This window comes from Mercenaria mercenaria, chromosome 4 (assembly GCF_021730395.1).
Source record: "Mercenaria mercenaria strain notata chromosome 4, MADL_Memer_1, whole genome shotgun sequence".
NCBI classification, from domain to species: Eukaryota; Metazoa; Mollusca; class Bivalvia; order Venerida; family Veneridae; genus Mercenaria; species Mercenaria mercenaria.
Genome location: NC_069364.1, coordinates 65,785,879 through 65,803,509, shown reverse-complemented (window position 1 = coordinate 65,803,509; position 17,631 = coordinate 65,785,879). Strand labels below are relative to the sequence as shown.

The window sequence follows — 17,631 nt, the reverse complement described above, 5'->3', positions numbered from 1 at the left end:
ATTGCTGTTCTAAAATTTTCACATCAGACGGAGTCCTCCAATACCGAGTGTGTAAGGTTGCTTACCTCGAATCATTTGCCCCTCATCGATGCGGTTTCGAGTTTCATTCGGGGCGTTAAATTCTTCATGTGAGGAAGCTATCTAGCTTACTTACGGAAGGTCTGTATACTCGACGTTAAATCGAGGGGGCGGGTCAGTGAAACTGACAAAATCTATAATTCGTGTGACTAACTCACAAAACTATTACACATGATATATAAGAATAAGACTAAATATCAAAAGTTCAACTTTCAACGTTTTACATCAGAAGCTATCTGGTTCGGCCACACGTTCACAAATACCAATATTTTTTTTCAATCACTCAATCGTCGTTATTCACGTTAAACTTACAACTATTATCTTTGTTATTTTTATCATTTTACATACATTATATTCCAGAATATCATATTCAATGGCGTTCCGACCGTAAGAAATAATCATTAGTGCAACTAAACATCGTCTGGTAGTTTCTGTCTCAAGTATTTAACTGAGTCTATTCCACGAATCATGTCTGCTGCCTTTTCTGCCAACATAACTGTTGGGGCGTTAGTATTTCCGACAGTCACATTAGGAAACGCTGATAAGTCAACGACACGCAGTCCTTTTATTCCCTTTACACGTAAAGACGGATCTAAAACGGCAGTGGGATCGTCTAAAGCACCCATTTTACACGTGCAACAGATATGATACGATGTCACTGCTAAATGCCGTATCATACATTCCCAGTAAGCATCGGACCGGAACTTATGTTGCATACAATACGATTTCCTCATACCATCGGCACTGCAGCCAAGTTCTTTCATTGTAGGTGTCTCAATGAACTTTTCCCATATTCTTATTCCAGCTATTAAGTCATCTACATCCTTTTGTTCTTGTAGATAACGAGGATCTAAAACAGGATAATCGAAAGGGTCATTACTACGAAGTCTCAGAGTTCCGCGACTTTTCGGATGAGTATTTATCACGGAAAACGAAATTCCATCAACGTTCTCACCCCAAGCTTTATATTCTTCTTTGATTTCATTTTTCAAATATAAATGACTTAGGTTGAATATCACACTGAACATTGCAATTTGAAGATCAGGATACGTGTTACATTGTCTAGTATCGTTAGTGTTAATGAAAGCCGCAGCTTCGGTACCGGGACTGGTAAGTGGACCAGTGCCAAATATCTGATACTGCATGAACGTCCAAAAGTTTGTCAACAGTGACGGTGTTAAACCTATTGACTTATTTATTTTAGACAAAAGCGCATATATTTGGTGATCTTGAAGATTATCCCCAACGGGCAGGTCTGCAACTACGGGGATATTCATTTCTTGAAGATGTTCTTTTGGTCCTATACCCGAAAGCATAAGTAATTGTGGTGAATTTATCGACCCTGCAGACACTATCACTTCCTTCCTGGCCTTGACAAAATATTTTCTATTGTTACGGATATAGTAAACACCAGCAGCTGTATTCCCTTTAAAACCAACCTTTGTTACAAATGAGTTTATTGCAATATCGAGGTTATCCTTTTTACCCGGGCGTCCTAGGTAAGCGGCAGCTGAAGATTCCCTCACACCTTTTCGGGTATTAAGCTGAATTTTGCTGAACCCTACCTGTTCACCTCCGTTGTAATCTGTGATGTTATATCCAAGCTCTTGGCCAGCTTTCATATACATGTCTGAAAGCTGAGTCACACTACCCCCAGATACCGCCATTGGGCCACCAATGTTATGATATGTTGAGGATTTCAACTCTTCAATCTGAATATCTTCCGCTTTCAGAAAGTACGGAAGAACATCCTTGTAACTCCAACCTTCACAACCATTTACAGCCCATTCGTCAAAGTCGTAACGACTACCACGTGTGTATTGTGCAACATTTATCATACCTGAACCTCCAAGAACCCGACCACGTGGCCAGTATGCCCGATTTCCTTTCAATCCGAAGTGTGAATACTTTTGAGGTTCTGTGTAATATTCCCAGTCATATTGTGTTCTTTGAAGTTCTGGCCAGAGCGTCAAGATATGAAACTTCCAGCTTTCGTCGTAAAAACCACCAGCCTCTAGTAAAAGAACTCTGCTTGTCTTGTCTTCTGCAAGTCGTGCTGCTACGACTGATCCGGCTGTTCCCCCACCAACAATGACGTAATCATATTCGTCATCAATGGCGTCAGAGACTAGCACTCTATGGTCAGAAAATAGGCTGTTGTTAAACATTCGGAAGTATAAAATGGCCACAGACAAGATGATTATTGCGATAACTGTGTAATTCATTTTCCGAAGTGTTGTATATGTCTGAAATGATAGTAAAATAGCAATTAGATCTAGTCTGTTTGAGTGACAAAATATTTTATCTTCATGCCACATCTATATCGAAGAACTTGCAAGTCTTTCACGGGACCTCCTGGTTAGCTTAAAGTGTAAATAAAGACTCCTAAACATGATGTCGTAGTTTTAGAAACCCGAGGCATGTTGATCTAATGTCATTTGTTCTATTCTGTGACACAAATAAAATCAACGATATAGATCTGGATTTTTTAAAAAAAGGGTGGGTACAATGTTGCAACACTTCTTACTGCAGTTTTTAGAATGATAGCTATTCACACAAAAGAAATAGAAGAAGTGAAATATATAAAACGTCGACTAGACTAAGTACAGTAGGACATCGCTTTGGAATATACATGTATCTAGAAAATTGGCACCGAACCTTACCCCAGGACAGTTTAAATAAAAGTTACTTCTCTACACATGCAATGGTAGCAAACACATAATGGTAGCAAACACATAATGGTAGCAAAGATAAACAATAAACATACATGTACTCAGTGCTTTCTTCAAATGCATTGTATCGTTTTATCTTCAAATTTCAATGGAAATGAAACCAAATACACCATACACGCAACTAAGTATGTAGAAAAACAAAAACCACTAGGTGTATAGTAAAATTACACAAAAACACAAAGAAAAGCTTTGTGTCAATAAAGATCATCATCAGTTTCCACGGGAAAATAAGTCTGTTGTGCAAAGTTAACATAATCAAGTGAAATATGTTAAACATGCAGGGTAGGCATTTAAGCAGATTCTAATTGTTAAATGATAGAAGTAAGTAATACCATTGTTAATTGCAAAGAAAAATAAAACATTGAGCACAATTTGGATCATACCAAACAAACGTAACAGAAGGTTTAAACGAAATGTACGGTCTACGTACCTGATTTCAATAAAGACACTATCCAGAACATACTTTTAAATTTTGTTTCATTCATAAAAACCTTATATGACACTTGTTTACCGAAATATAATGCGATAACGATACATGTATAGCACATAATAAAATGTCTGTTATATGGGACACAGTTGTAATATTATCTATAACGTGTACAGGGGCGTAGCTGGGAATTTTGAAGTTGTAGGCTTGCTGAGAAAATTTCGCTATGGGGCATGCCTTCCCGTATCCATTTTTAAATGGTTTCGGATTATAATTTCTCTGATTTATTTTCGACTTGATGTTAACTAGCCAATGACTGTTTGTATTACAAGTTTGCCGCTCAGCCTCTTTATTTCTAAATGGACTATTCGTTCGCATGACGCTAACGTGACGAGCATTGACAACGATGTATTCTATTAGTGTTTATGTGCCAATACTTGAAATTGTGCGGTTGTTTTGTTAAGATAACTGTTTCTAGATTATCAATAGGAAACTTTTATTATCATTATTCTACAGCTTCTGAACCTGAATAACGTGTTTTTGCAGCAAGCCTGAGTCCAGAAGCGAATTGAGACGCCAGGGTGGGATAGGTACGGGAAGGCTATAATTAATTTTGAATCCTAGTAGTAGATTGGTGTATTTTAGGCTATTTAAGGCATTATATAGCCCAAAACTGAAACATACACGGCATTTAGACATTATATGCGAGCTGACGTGGAGAAAATGTTCCTTCGAACCGCTGTAAACCCGGGCTTGATGCAAGGACCATTTTCGAGAAGTTCCCGCGATGCAAATATTATCAACATCTTAAGATACGTGCAATACTTATTATGTGTATAATTATGTAATGCTTATATAACGGCCTAAAATACTTGAAATTGCTCGGTTCTTTTGTTAAGAATTGCTTAATTTTAAAATATCTTTTACGGCATTATTCAGATGTTGGTTTATATCATTTAGGTGATAATGCCTATTAATTAAGTCTCTCAGATCACACCCCTTATGCTTTAATTGCATTTTTACGTATATATATTTTTTTCATTTTTGCTGGAAAAGTGTAGGCCCTGGTCTGTAGTGCCTACAGGGCGCTATGCCTTTGGTGTTTATCAATCAGCCGAGAGGTCTTAGTGGATATAAATGAAGAAGCATTCACCCCTCTATCTGCTCGTTTATTCGTTGACACGAGTAAAAACATACTTTTTGTGTGCTTTGGGAGTGTCTAACAAATTCACCTGTACGGAAAAGGCAAAAATGTATATCTTTATTCCAGGGTTGGGAAATCTACAGGTTCGGAAGATCAGGAGAAAAGTGAATTACATTTTTTTCTTTATTAAATATCCAGTGGTGGAAAGATACAACAAACGCTATAACAAACAAGATTCTTCTGAACTTTTAAAACTGATTGTTAATAGAGAAATTATATTGTTTTCGGAGTCACGGCTCAGTGACAAATTTGACTGTCATATGGACGACCGTATTCATTACAACCTAGACCGTGCACCAGGGAGGGACGCGGGATGATTCAGATATTGTATGTTGCTTATGTTGCAATGTACCAGACTTGAATTAAAAATATCTGTCATGATGATGTCACACAAGGTGCCCTATATCGCTGTCTGTCCAGAAACTTTTCAATGACTTGCCATACTAAATGGTGATTGACCTTGTGGTGTAATAGATTTTTGAGATACGCCTACTTTTGACAATCAAAGTACTGAAAGTACAGAAAGGCTGGCTACCACAAAACGCTGGATGAAATCTGTGCGGGAAAGATGTTTGCAAAATCTTAGATATTATGTATGTGTGTGTGTGTGTGTGTGTGTGTGTGTGTGTTCGGGTTAAACGACTTTTTCAACAATTTTTCAGTCATATAAACGACGGAAGATATTATGGGTTTTCCATATCAAACTATAGCTAAGGCGAGCATAGGGTATTGATGTGATGAACCATCTTGATTAACTTGTAAAGGCAGTGTAAGGATATTACAGACTACAGATGGTGAAAAAATACATTGTGTTTTCATGGGGGATAACATAATTAGTGAGACAAACGGCACAAAATGCTCACTTGGGAATCTGAAACCACAAAAATTAATATCTTACAAAAAAGTCAGGTTCCGAGAACGTAATTCAATCAAACCACATAGGATAATGAACGAAATTCATAGTTTATTCGAGAAACGTAGTTTATCAAATGTAAACCATGGTTTAACGGTCGATATATTAGGATTAAAAAATCAACCATGAATTTCGGGTGTGAACCTGCGTTTACGAATCTTGAACCCCTGTATATGAATGTGAGCCTAGGTCTATGTTCTTGAATCATAGTTTACAGACGTACGTGGAAATCGTCGTCCAATAATTACATGAACCCATTACCAACTTTTAGTAACATCTCGAAACCGATAAAGCGGGGCAGATCTACCTATCATAAAAATCAATAAAACAAATAATCCGATATCATCGCTACCGGACGAATTCGTTGATTTCCGTACTAATGTTGTTGTTGTAGTAACACGGGGGAAACTCGATAATTAACAGCTTTAGTCATTATCTGATGCATTTGCAGGCGGGAGGTTTACTAAACGATATACTTGAATAGAATGAAGTTTAGATAATTATCAAAGTGAAAATCGGAACAAGTCGAAAATTTATATAATACTTTATTAATACATGAAACATCATGTTAACGTATATCTATGTACAGAAAAGAAATATTTACGCACAAGAAACTGTCTGTAAATAAAATAAATATTCAAGAATATGAATGCTTTATCTAAAATATTTAGAAAGCGTATATACTTCCTCTATAGGCGCTTTCTTTCACATATTATGAGCATTAGAATATGAGCTTTTGTTTCTAAAATATTTTCAAAATTCTGAATCACTAATGTTTTTCGATTTTCATCGTAAAAGGTAGTAAAACAGCAAATTCTCATGTATTTCCATAACATAAAGTTTGTCAGTAATTAGTTTTGAAGCCTTCATAAGAAATATAGCTTTTTTTTCAAGATATCTAAAAAGTATTTTTGTTGAACGATCCGGAGGCCGGTCGCTTTAAAGAAAAAGAAGTATAGAAATAAAACTTATACTTTTAAAAGGAAATACTTACCCCTTACCATGCTGGACACGATTGGTTCTTCCTTTACAATCAGTGTAGATCATGATCAGCCTGCACATCCGTGCAGACTGATCATGATCTGCACTGTCTGCCATTCAGCCAGTATTGTTTTTGGTATGCACCCCTTTTCATAATTAATAGTACTGTCCAAATTGAAAGATAGACAAGTTCATTATTGTAATTTAGCATGGTAAGGATTAAGTTTCTTATATCGTGCCTAAATAGAAATATCATATTTGCGTGACTTGGATAAGTACTGCTGACAAATACTACTACCATAGTATACTTTAACTATAAATATATTGTTACAGAAAAAAAATTAAATAACAATAACTTCATCAATATCTCAATTTTAGAATAGCAGACTTAACTAAGTAATAACTTAAAACTTTTCGTGAAATTTGGGCCAGGATCTTTACTCAGTAAATATGTACGGAACAACTTTATTAACGATGTGAATTCTAAATTTGTACTGATTCTTCTTACTGTCATACGATTCATGAAATAAGGGTAAAATCGTAAAAAAAAATCCTGAAAGAAAGGGAAAAGACTATATAAAGACAGAAGAAAGTGAAAGACATATATTACAACGCTAAAACCATAAAACCATAAAAATACCTATCGCTTATAGTAAGTGGGGAAACATATCTTTTATGACCCGCCTTGAAACAACACTGACCGGATATTGTTTACCCCTAGGCAATATTGTAATACACAATAAAAGACAAAGGGTAATTTAAAGATATTTGTTACAATTAAATCATTTTATGCTTAATGTGATTGTGTGCAATCTTGAGACTAAAACAATTAATAGATATCGCAGTTTTTTAAAACGAATGATTAAAGAATGTACCAAAAACACGCATTAATTTAAGAATACAGAAAAACATATACAAAGAAGGTTCGGAAAGAAGCAGAATTATCAGTTCCTTAAGGCTATCTTTCAAATTAAAGTTTGGTCATATCATGAATAATAGACATTGATTTTTTTTTGGTTTCAAAATTATTAAAAAAATCCTATATGAAGAAAAAAAGATGACCGCGTCGGAGATCGGACCCGGACCGCCGCGGCAATAAAAAAAGTCTCCAGATCGATCGGCAAAAAATAATATAGGTATCTGGAAATTAATCATCGCTATATTTCTTAAGAATACTTTGAAACTCAATTACTGACAGACTATATTTTATGGAAACACGTGAGAATTAGTTGCTTTAAGTATTTTTTTGCGATGAAAATTAAAAGCATTTGTATATTAAATGCGAATTGAACACTAAGTCCTCCACAGCGTTATTTTAAACGGCAGCGGATCTAGGTTTCGGCGTTTCTGAGTTCAACAATTAATTTGTTTTAATTTGTCTAATTACAATCTCAGATTGTTTTTTTTTTTTTTTTCGTTTTTTTTTTCCAATGTGAAGTTGCCTACAATTCAAAGGCTTTGAGCTATAACAATTTGTACCGACAAAGTCAGACTAGCAGACGACAATATTTTCCGTAACAGCTTCCGAGTACTTACGGATAACGGCGGAAGAAGCCGGAATTTTTTAAGAAATGTTCACTGTACACACTAAAATGCAAAAAGGACCAAACAAACCATTATAAAATTTAAAACAAATTACACATAACGAAAATTGAATAATTTTTCTACATTTTTAGGGGTATCGATTTTTTGATTATTTGCGGAAAATATCTCATTTTATCTGTTATATTTGAAAATGTCAGTTTTTTTTACCCGTTTCCTACAGACTCTATATGAACTGAGGTGGGTCTGTTTAAAGTCAAAAAGGACCAACCAAATATCAAAATATTTTTAAAAAAAAATATTCATAATATCCGGAATAAATTAAACTTTAATTTGTGGGGTATCGAATTTTTGATTTCCAAATTGAACTTTTTCTATTTAAGTTTAAGTATTTTTTTCCTTCTTTGTTTATATGGGCAAATTTATCGATTTTCCGATAGATCGATGTTACTAAAAGTTGGTAATGCAGGTTCACAGTCGAAAAACTAGGATTATCGATGGATAAACTAGGTTTTTCAAACTTAAAAGCATGTAAACCTATTATTTCGAGCGAAAACCAAAAATAACGTCGTAAACCATAGTTCACACTCGTAAACATAGGTCCACGTTTGTAAACCCAAGTTAAAGTTCAATCGAGAAACCTAGTTTATTGAACTTAAACATGGGTTCAAGAGCGTAAACTATGGTTTACGCCTGTTTTCCTATGTTTTCGCTCGAAAATATTATGTTAGTATTCGAAAATCCTAGTTTTTCGACCAAAAATGTAATTATTGGATTATTGGATTGCCGCGAACCATTGTTTACGGGCGTGCACCTATGTTTACGACCATGAACTTGGGTTTACGAGATGAACCATAGTTTACGAATGTGAACCTAGGTTTAAATTCAGAAAAATTGGTTTCTCGAACAAAACTATGATTTTTGGTCGTAATCCTATGTTCACGAGCGTGAATCTATGTTTACGGTCGTAAACCCATTTTCACGGTCGTAAACTTAAGTTCTCGATCGTTAATAGCGAGCTCGAAGAGCAGGCCCGAAGGGCCTGCTCGAGAATCGAGCTTTACGGTAACGCAAGTATACTTTCACACTTGGTGATGGATTTGAAAAGTTTCGTCGGAAGTTTTAAAAAAGCGCACCCTAGCGGACTGGTGCTCACAGGAAGTACTTCTTTCCGGAGTGAATACAGAACTTCATTCAATTGCTAAAAATTATTCATCACTCAACAATAATGAAAGAATGATTTCCAGTTGTTTGAAAAAAAAATTATTTGCATTTAAAAGATCAAGCATCGGCCAGAAAATGGAAAAAAATGTCATTTATAAGCAGAAAGAAACAGGAACGCGGTAATGACGTCACCGTGACACCGGCTTCCCATAAATTTTGCAACGTGTGATATTCACTGTTATAGGCATGGTGACACTAAATGTAGACTTCTGGATCTCCTGAATATCGTGTGTCTAGTGAATAGTTTCTTTGTGACAAATAAATGATGCATAATATTTTTAGATAAATCCTTTTTCTTTGAGCTTGCTTTGAGGCTTTGCCTTAGTTCATATTATATGTTCGCGTTCGTAAACTATGGTTTACATTCGTGAACCCTGGATTACGCCCGTAAACATAGGTTCACACTCGTGAACTTAGATTAACGACCGAAATTCATAGCAAGCTCGAGAATCGAGCTTTACGGTAACGCAAGTATACTTTCACACTTGGTGATGGATTTGAAAAGTTTCGTCGGAAGTTCTTAAAAAGCGCACCCTAGCGGTCAGGTGCTCACAGGAAATACTTATTTCCGGAGTGAATACAGAACTTAAAATTTAATTTAAATGTGTTTAATTAACAATAATGCCGCATAAGTATTTGAAAGTGATGCTTCAGAAATGAAGAAATCGGACTTATAAAAAATATTTCATTTCTTCAGTCTTGTACGCAATGATCTCCCTTACCTATAAGTAGAGATTTCTGAGGTTGAAGGGAAGCAACTCCTGCAAGCAGTTTGACTTTTCTTAAAAAGACTGCTTCATTCAAAATAAGAAAAGTCATATTTAAAAAGTTATTATTTCCTAATGGTAACAGGAAGAGTTTGGTATACTGGGTTAAAAACTATAATTTCCTCCACCATTTTTACACACATATCTATTTGTGCTGTATTTTTACTTGAAAAATGCGTATAATTCCACTTTAAAAGATCAAGCATCGGCCAGAAAAACGGAAAAAATGTCATTAATAAGTAGAAAGAAACGGGAACGCGGTAATGACGTCACCGTGTCACCGGCTTCCCATAAATTTTGCTAAGTATGATATTTACTATTATAGGTATGGTGACACTAAATGTAGACGTTCTCCTGAATTCTTGTGAGTAGTGAATAGTTTCTTTGTGACAAATAAATGATGCATAATAGTTTTAGCTAAATCCGATTTCTTTGAGCTCGCTTTGAGGCTTTGCCTTATTTCATATTAATTCATAAAAAAACTAGTTTAAACCTGGGTTCACGGACGTAAACTATGGTCAACGTCCATTACCTTATGTTTCGCTCGAAAATAATTTATGGGTAAGTATTCGAAAAACTTGGTTTTACGTTCGAAAAACCTACTTTATCGGTTGTTAATTCTAGTTTTTCGATCATGAACCTGGGTTCACGTTATTATTGGGCAATTGGCGTGCCATAAAAGTTTATTTAACAAATAATCTAGGCCTTCGACTGGTTTATCGCCTGCTTTACCACGGTTCAGAGTTCAGATGTGTAGGAATTGAACCACGAGGGCGTTAGCTCGAGTGGTTAAATACTGAAGCATCTGAACGATGAACCGTGGTAAATTAGACGATAAATCACAAGAAGGCCTAGATTGTTTTCATTCTGACATGCTCATTGATATCTTTGAATAAATATTATGCTGGACTTCATTTACGTGAGGAGTAATGTATCAGACGTCATGCGGCAATTTGACGTCATAATTGACGTCATAATGCTCTCGCGCGTCAACCGTTGTTTATCGCAGAATATGCAGAGCTTGATTTTCTTCTTTGTTTAACTGGAAATCAAACCGAGTCATGTCAGAATTATGTTTATAAAGAAGCAATAATGAACATTGAGGGACATAATATCAGATAAAGTATAAAGGTAACAAACACAACATCTATACTTCGATATGCAAAAGCCCCCCCCCCCCCCCCACCCCCACAACCACCACCACCACACACACAAACACATCATGTATGAATGTATGAACACTGATCAGATGGGTTTGTCGGTATGAGGGAAACCCGCTACAAACCTTTTTTGAAGAGTATTCCATTCCTACCATAAGATACTTTCACTATTTTTTCAGGAAGGCGTAGGTTCAAGCCCCACTAGGACAGAACTTTGTTCATTATATTTCTTTTTTCAATTAAGATAAACTGGTGTTTTTTTTTCAGTACTTATTATCATTGATTTTGTCGTACAAAAGCGGAAATTTTTCATTTGATTAGCCATTTCTTGCAGTTTAAAATGAATTTAACCTGAAGGGTGAATGTTTAGACATCTTTGAAAATACTTTGTTACATTTTGTAAAAGTTCTTGGTTTTGCATTTATTCTTTAGTTTACAAAGTTTGGAAGAAATGTATGTAGGTTTTACTTCTGCCCTTTGGGTCTTTTTGAATGCAGACAGCAAGGCTATAATTCTTAAGATTTGGAGCTTAATTTCTGTCCGAATAAATTCTCTTACTCGAGGCTACTAAGAAAAACTGTTATCGACAATTTTATTTTGTCTTTTACAATTGTTACGTAATACTTTGAGGTTTCATTTAGAAAAAAATATGAGGTAAAATGACTTCTCTGCGATCATTTTGCGCAATGGCTATCACTTTGAAATTTGTCTCTGTTTCAGCTGGAGGAAAAAACATAATTTATACAAGATTAACAAATAAAAAAAACAATCAAACAACAACGACACGGTAAAAGTCATTTAAAGATGTAACACTGTGCCAAACAATGTTAACCTCAGGACTTTATCAATTAATGCATTTGTTAAACATTACCGTTACGGGTCCACTATCTTAACAAAAATCGCTTACATCTACGCCCCCACCCTTTAAACAAAATGGTGACAAAGCACTTTTTACAATATATCTTTCAGCATTCGCCAGAATGTTTCTAAAATGGATTTAGTATAGAAATATAAGCCTATATATAGCATGTACGCTCTTTAGGTACACAACTTGTAGAAAGTGGTCATTTGTTTCTTTTCACGTTACTGTGGCAATTCCACGCAGCGATTACGTCCCGTAGTACCTATAGCAAATGATCTGAAAGAATAGATTCTTATAACTTTAGCCCTAAATATAAGACCCGACATAACTCGTATCACTGTAAGTTCATTTTGATTGTTATGTCATATTTCTTATTTTCCATATTATGTCAGGTCGTCGAATAATGCGCAGTATAACTCATGTCAACAATTGTTTCTCGGAACCAGCGTTTGTTTAATTAGCGATTTACAGACCGTGGTCATAAACTATAACGAAACGGTCAACAGTGTTGAGTTACGAAAAAGTTCCATTCATACGGACATTTCATTCATAGGGGCGAATTAATTTACCATCATTATGTAATATTTTCTAATATTATCTTTCAAGTATTTACCGTTAGAAAAATAAAACATTATTATAACATGTTAAAGCAAAATGATTTATTGAAACGGGTAAGTTTAACAATCTTTATACAACTCTATGGCAAAACTGATAAACGTGGCGAACTATTTGAATTGCGCATGGAATTATATTTTGTGTTGTCAGTTTCAGCACCTTTGAACTTTTGTTGAACTTTGTGGAATCTCGATTTATGGTTATAATAGTCTGGCGAATAAATCTCCAGCCTAAAAATTCATGTCAGTCACCATTTTGATTTTAATAGTCAGATACTTTTCAAGGAAGAGTGGTTTGTGAGTTTCTAATTGACCTGTATTAACATATCATATTTGTAAATTTATTATGACATGAATTACAGCATGAAGTCCCCATGCATTCGTGTATCACAAAAGAACCGCCATATTACATAAGATTTTAAAAAATGAATATCGTAAGATTTTCATACAATTTGCATAAATGAAATATCTGAATTTTGTGGGGTTTTTTGTTGCTTGTGTGTGTGTAATTTTATTCCTATTTGGGAAAATACAATTTCCATTAGAATAAATAAAGTATATTTGTGACTTTTCGCACCCTTAAAACAGACATTATTTAAAATTCATTGGAGAAACTATATTAAACTTAAGATCGTGGAGTTTGGAATTCATACAACGAAGGGGCTTGGGCTGGAAACTTTATACTTTTTCCCATTTCAAAGAGCCAAAGGAAAGGTTAAGTATTTTGCTAATGTTACTGTTTTTTACAGTTTTATTGTCATCGCCAATAAGTGCGTAGATTTTCGTATGCTCATGGTTTAGTAAGACAATTAGATAGCTAAATCAGACAGTTATATCATATGTTTTCAATAAGCATATATATAAGTATATATAAGGTTTCTATATGCGGGATCACGTTAAGCATGCACAAGATGGATTAACCTCCGACATGTCGTAAATATTACTAAAGTTTGAATACTTCAAATGTACAAAATTAATGTGTTTACCTCTGCAAATATTTCTGTTGCCGTCGTCGATGCATGAAGTTATTGAATAATATTTAAGTTCTAACATTTCCACGTTGGTCTAGAAATATGTTTGAATATAATATATAGCGACGTGAATTAATAATGTAATCTTGCCTACTGCATACATTTATTATATATGCATAATAAGTAAGGGTTTCGTGGTTATTTTTCTGCGCTACATGGAACGTAAATACTTTCATAAAGTTCGTCTGTTTCCAAATGGAAAATGCTTTCGTAGGCGACTGAGTCACACAGTGAACTTAAGATCGCAGTCTGTCTATCATAAATGGATGGGTGTGATCGTGTCGCCTTAGCACATCAGTTAACGATTTTAAGATACGCGTTCTTTTGACACGAAATAAGCGTGCATAAAGATGTTAGTTATAGACGTTAGATTTAAGAAAAATCGGGCGGTTTCAAAGAAATGTCTGTTGGTGTGTTGATGTGGACTTAAAAAATAAGGATCGTTTAATTTTGAAAATGTACACTGTAAATTTTGTGTGACATGAATTACAGCGCGAGCTGAACGTACTCAGGATTCCAACGGTCAAGCTTTAAGAAGCATAAAAGAAATCACTATATTATATCGTCATAAATGAACATGAAAATATTTGGATGCAAATTACAAAATGAAGCATGTATTTCACATATATGGACGCTGCATTTTGAATCCACGTCAGTGTATAGATCTTGTCAATACAGTGTTTAAACTAACCCAAGATTTCAAGCAGAGCATTAAAATAATTAACAAAAAGGCTGTTATTTTTCAAGTGTCTTAAACTCGCCTATTTCTAGCTTACCAGTCTATTTCTTCTCTGTCCAAAAACATAGCATATTGTTTTATCTCTACCAAAGGATTGATGACCAGATAAACCCATAATACAACTAAACATCATCTGGTAGTTTCTTTCTGAAACGTTTGACCGAGTCTATCCCACGAATCATGTCTGCTGCCTTTTCTGCCAACATTACTGTTGGAGTATTAGTATTTCCGACAGTCACATTAGGAAACGCTGATAAGTCAACGACACGCAGTCCTTTTATTCCCTTTACACGTAAAGACGGATCTAAGACGGCAGTGGGATCATCTAAAGCACCCATTTTACACGTGCAAGATATGTGGTACCCTGTAACTGCCATATGTCGTATCATGCATTCCCAGTATGCATCGGACCGGAACTCGTTTTGCGAACAAAATGATTTCCTCATATCATCGACATTAACTCCAAGACCTTTCATCGTTGGCGTTTCAATGTATTTTTCCCATATTCTAATGCCATCGATTAAGTCATCTACATCTTTTTGTTCTTGTAGGTAACGAGGATCTAAAATAGGATAATCGAAAGGGTCATTACTCCGAAGTCTCAAAGTACCACGGCTCTTTGGATGAGTCTGTATTACGGCGAACATAAATCCGTCAACATTTTCATCCCAAGTTTCATAATCCTTTTTAATTTCATCTATCAAATTTAGCTTGCTAAAAGGTATTATTACACTGAAAATTGCCATCTGAAGATCGGGGTATGTTTTACTACGCATTCTACTGTCAACATTAACAAAGGCCGAGCCTTCAGCACCCGCAGTAGAAAGTGGTCCTGAACCGAATATCTTATACTGGAAAATGGACCAGAAACTTGTCATCTTTGTCGGTGTTAAATTTATGGACCTGTTTATTTTAGAATGAAGTAATAACAATAAGTGATCTTGAAGATTGTCTCCAACGGGTAGGTCTGCAACTACGGGGATATTCATTTCTTGAAGGTGTTCTTTTGGTCCTATACCCGACAACATAAGTAACTGTGGTGAATTAATCGATCCTGCAGATAATATCACTTCCTTCCTCGCCCTGACAAAATATTTTCTATTGTTACGGATATAGTAAACGCCAGTCGCTGTCTTTCCTTTAACACCAAGCTTTGTTACAAATGAGTTAATTGCAATGTCGAGGTTATCTTTTTTACCTGGGCGTCCTAGGTAAGCAATAGCTGACGACTCTCTCAAGCCTTTACGGGTGTTAATTTGGATTCTGTTAAACCCTACTTGTTCACCACCATTGTAATCTGTGATGTTATATCCAAGTTCTTTGCCAGCTTTCATATACATGTCTACAAGTTGTGTCGCACTACTTTCAGATACCGCCATTGGTCCACCTATGTTATGGTATTTTGAAGACTTCAGATCTTCAATCTGAATGTCTTCCGCTTTTAAAAAGTATGGAAGTACATCCTTGTAACTCCAACCTTCACAACCATTTGTAGCCCATTCGTCAAAGTCGTAACGACTACCACGTGTGTATTGTGCACCATTTATCATACCTGAACCTCCAAGAACCCGACCACGTGGCCAGTACGCCCGATTTCCTTCAAATCCGAAGTGTGAATACTTTTGAGGTTCTGTGTAATATTCCCAGTCATATTGTGTTCTTTGAAGTTCTGGCCAGAGGGTCAAGATATGAAACTTCCAGTTTTCGTCGTAAAATCCACCAGCTTCTAATAAGAGAACTTTATTCGCCCCGTCTTCAGCAAGTCTTGCCGCTACGACTGATCCTGCCGTTCCGCCGCCAATAATGACGTAATCATATTCGTCATCAATGACGTCAGATACTATCACTCTGTGTTTTAAATATAAAGTGGTGTTGAATACGTTAGAGTATAAAATTGCCACAGAGAGGACGATGACCGCGATGATTGTGTAATTCATATTTCTTTCCCACAATAGATCTCTAAAAAGAAACAAAAACAAGTTAACCATCACACGAAGTAACCTAGGTAAAACTTAGATCGCATTCTATATATCCTCGAAAAGGAAATACTAAAATTATTACACAAATATAATCTACAGAATGAAATGTTTTATAGCACCGAAAAATTGTACATTGAAAAAAGACACAAACAGCATAAGAAAAGAAAAACAAAAGAGAACAACAATATAACGAATATCGCCTTACCTGCGTCCTTCAGTCACTTTTGATTAGAATGCACTCGTTCGTGTACTTTTATCGGATTGCATGACGAGAGAGTAAACTTAACTTATCTAAAGGCACATACCTGCTCATAAAAGAAATATGAAAAATAAACAGGCACAATTGAAATAAAGGTAGAAAATTGGACCTAATGTAGAATATGAATTCGACCTTTAACGTAAAATTCTAGATTTTTTTCAATATACCATACGTTGGTTTACTACCCTGATATCAAAAGAAATGTAAAAATTGATATAGGTTATTACTAAGTCAAGTATTACACCTGTTTTGTAATGCACGCGATGATATTATGATAAAGATATAAACAACTGAAATATGAATATAGGACACTTTGCAAATACAAGTAAATATGTTTGTAATAGGGCCTATAGTAAAGGTGTCTTCTTACAAATCCGTAAGAGAACGAACAATTTGTTCGATGCAAAGACGAGGTAATATGTGCTGTTCCTCCGCCCGAAATAGTTTTATTGCGGCTGTTAGAGGACACTTTAAGTAAGAACTACATAAAAACTTTCATAATTACCGGAACCGAATATAAAGATTATATATATGCAAATTGATCGGCAGAGTAGACAAGAAGATAAATTCAGCTTACAAGACTCTGATCACAAGAAGTAAGTAATGTGTTTGATTAATCTTTTCACTTGTTTATCATTCCTAATTCACTGCTCGTACTATGTAAATACAGTCAACTGAATAAATCGGTTTTTTTCAAATTTCCTCATGAGCCAGTTTACTTAATAAGTACATGTAGCACTAAAAAGACTATCTTCATTTTACAAAACAATCCACAAAGGTAAATTCTCTATTCACGATAGTTTTTCTTGTTTGTAAACACACCTATTGCAGATATGAAAATATCTTTATCATGACTGATTGCTGCTCCATGTTGCCCACGAAATACGGCTGTAACTGCTCTTTATGGAAATTTAACATCTAGCGACAAAAGCAAAACAAAAATATCGGAGCATAAGACGCGGTAAATACCTTTAAGTACTTAGAATCAGTTTCATGAACATTCATTTCAGTGATTTAATGAAAATGTGCGGTAATTTCAGACTTCAGATCATACGACAATAAAAAGGAAACTCAGATTCAAGATATTATTGCTATATTTCTTCAGAAGGCTTTGAAACT

General features: G+C 35.2%; 1 protein-coding gene across 2 annotated transcripts; it reads right to left on the bottom strand.

Annotated features, from left to right (window-relative positions):
• Positions 1-282: 282 nt before the first annotated feature.
• LOC123552028 (L-sorbose 1-dehydrogenase-like) lies at positions 283-16,583 on the bottom strand. 2 transcript variants are annotated; one of them, XR_008370639.1, is made up of 3 exons: positions 16,459-16,583; positions 14,312-16,233; positions 2,186-2,324 (listed from the first exon to the last, which is right to left on the bottom strand). XR_008370639.1 is itself a non-coding variant. In XM_053541556.1 (2 exons), the coding sequence occupies exon 2, from the start codon at positions 2,301-2,303 to the stop codon at positions 489-491; it is 1,815 nt and encodes a 604-aa protein (XP_053397531.1). In that variant the 5' UTR covers positions 2,304-2,324; positions 3,241-4,021; the 3' UTR covers positions 283-488. The 2 variants fall into 2 exon arrangements, 1 of the variants encoding a protein (XP_053397531.1); XM_053541556.1 differs by lacking the exons at positions 14,312-16,233; positions 16,459-16,583 and adding an exon at positions 3,241-4,021 and having other exon boundaries at positions 283-2,324.
• Positions 16,584-17,631: the final 1,048 nt, after the last annotated feature.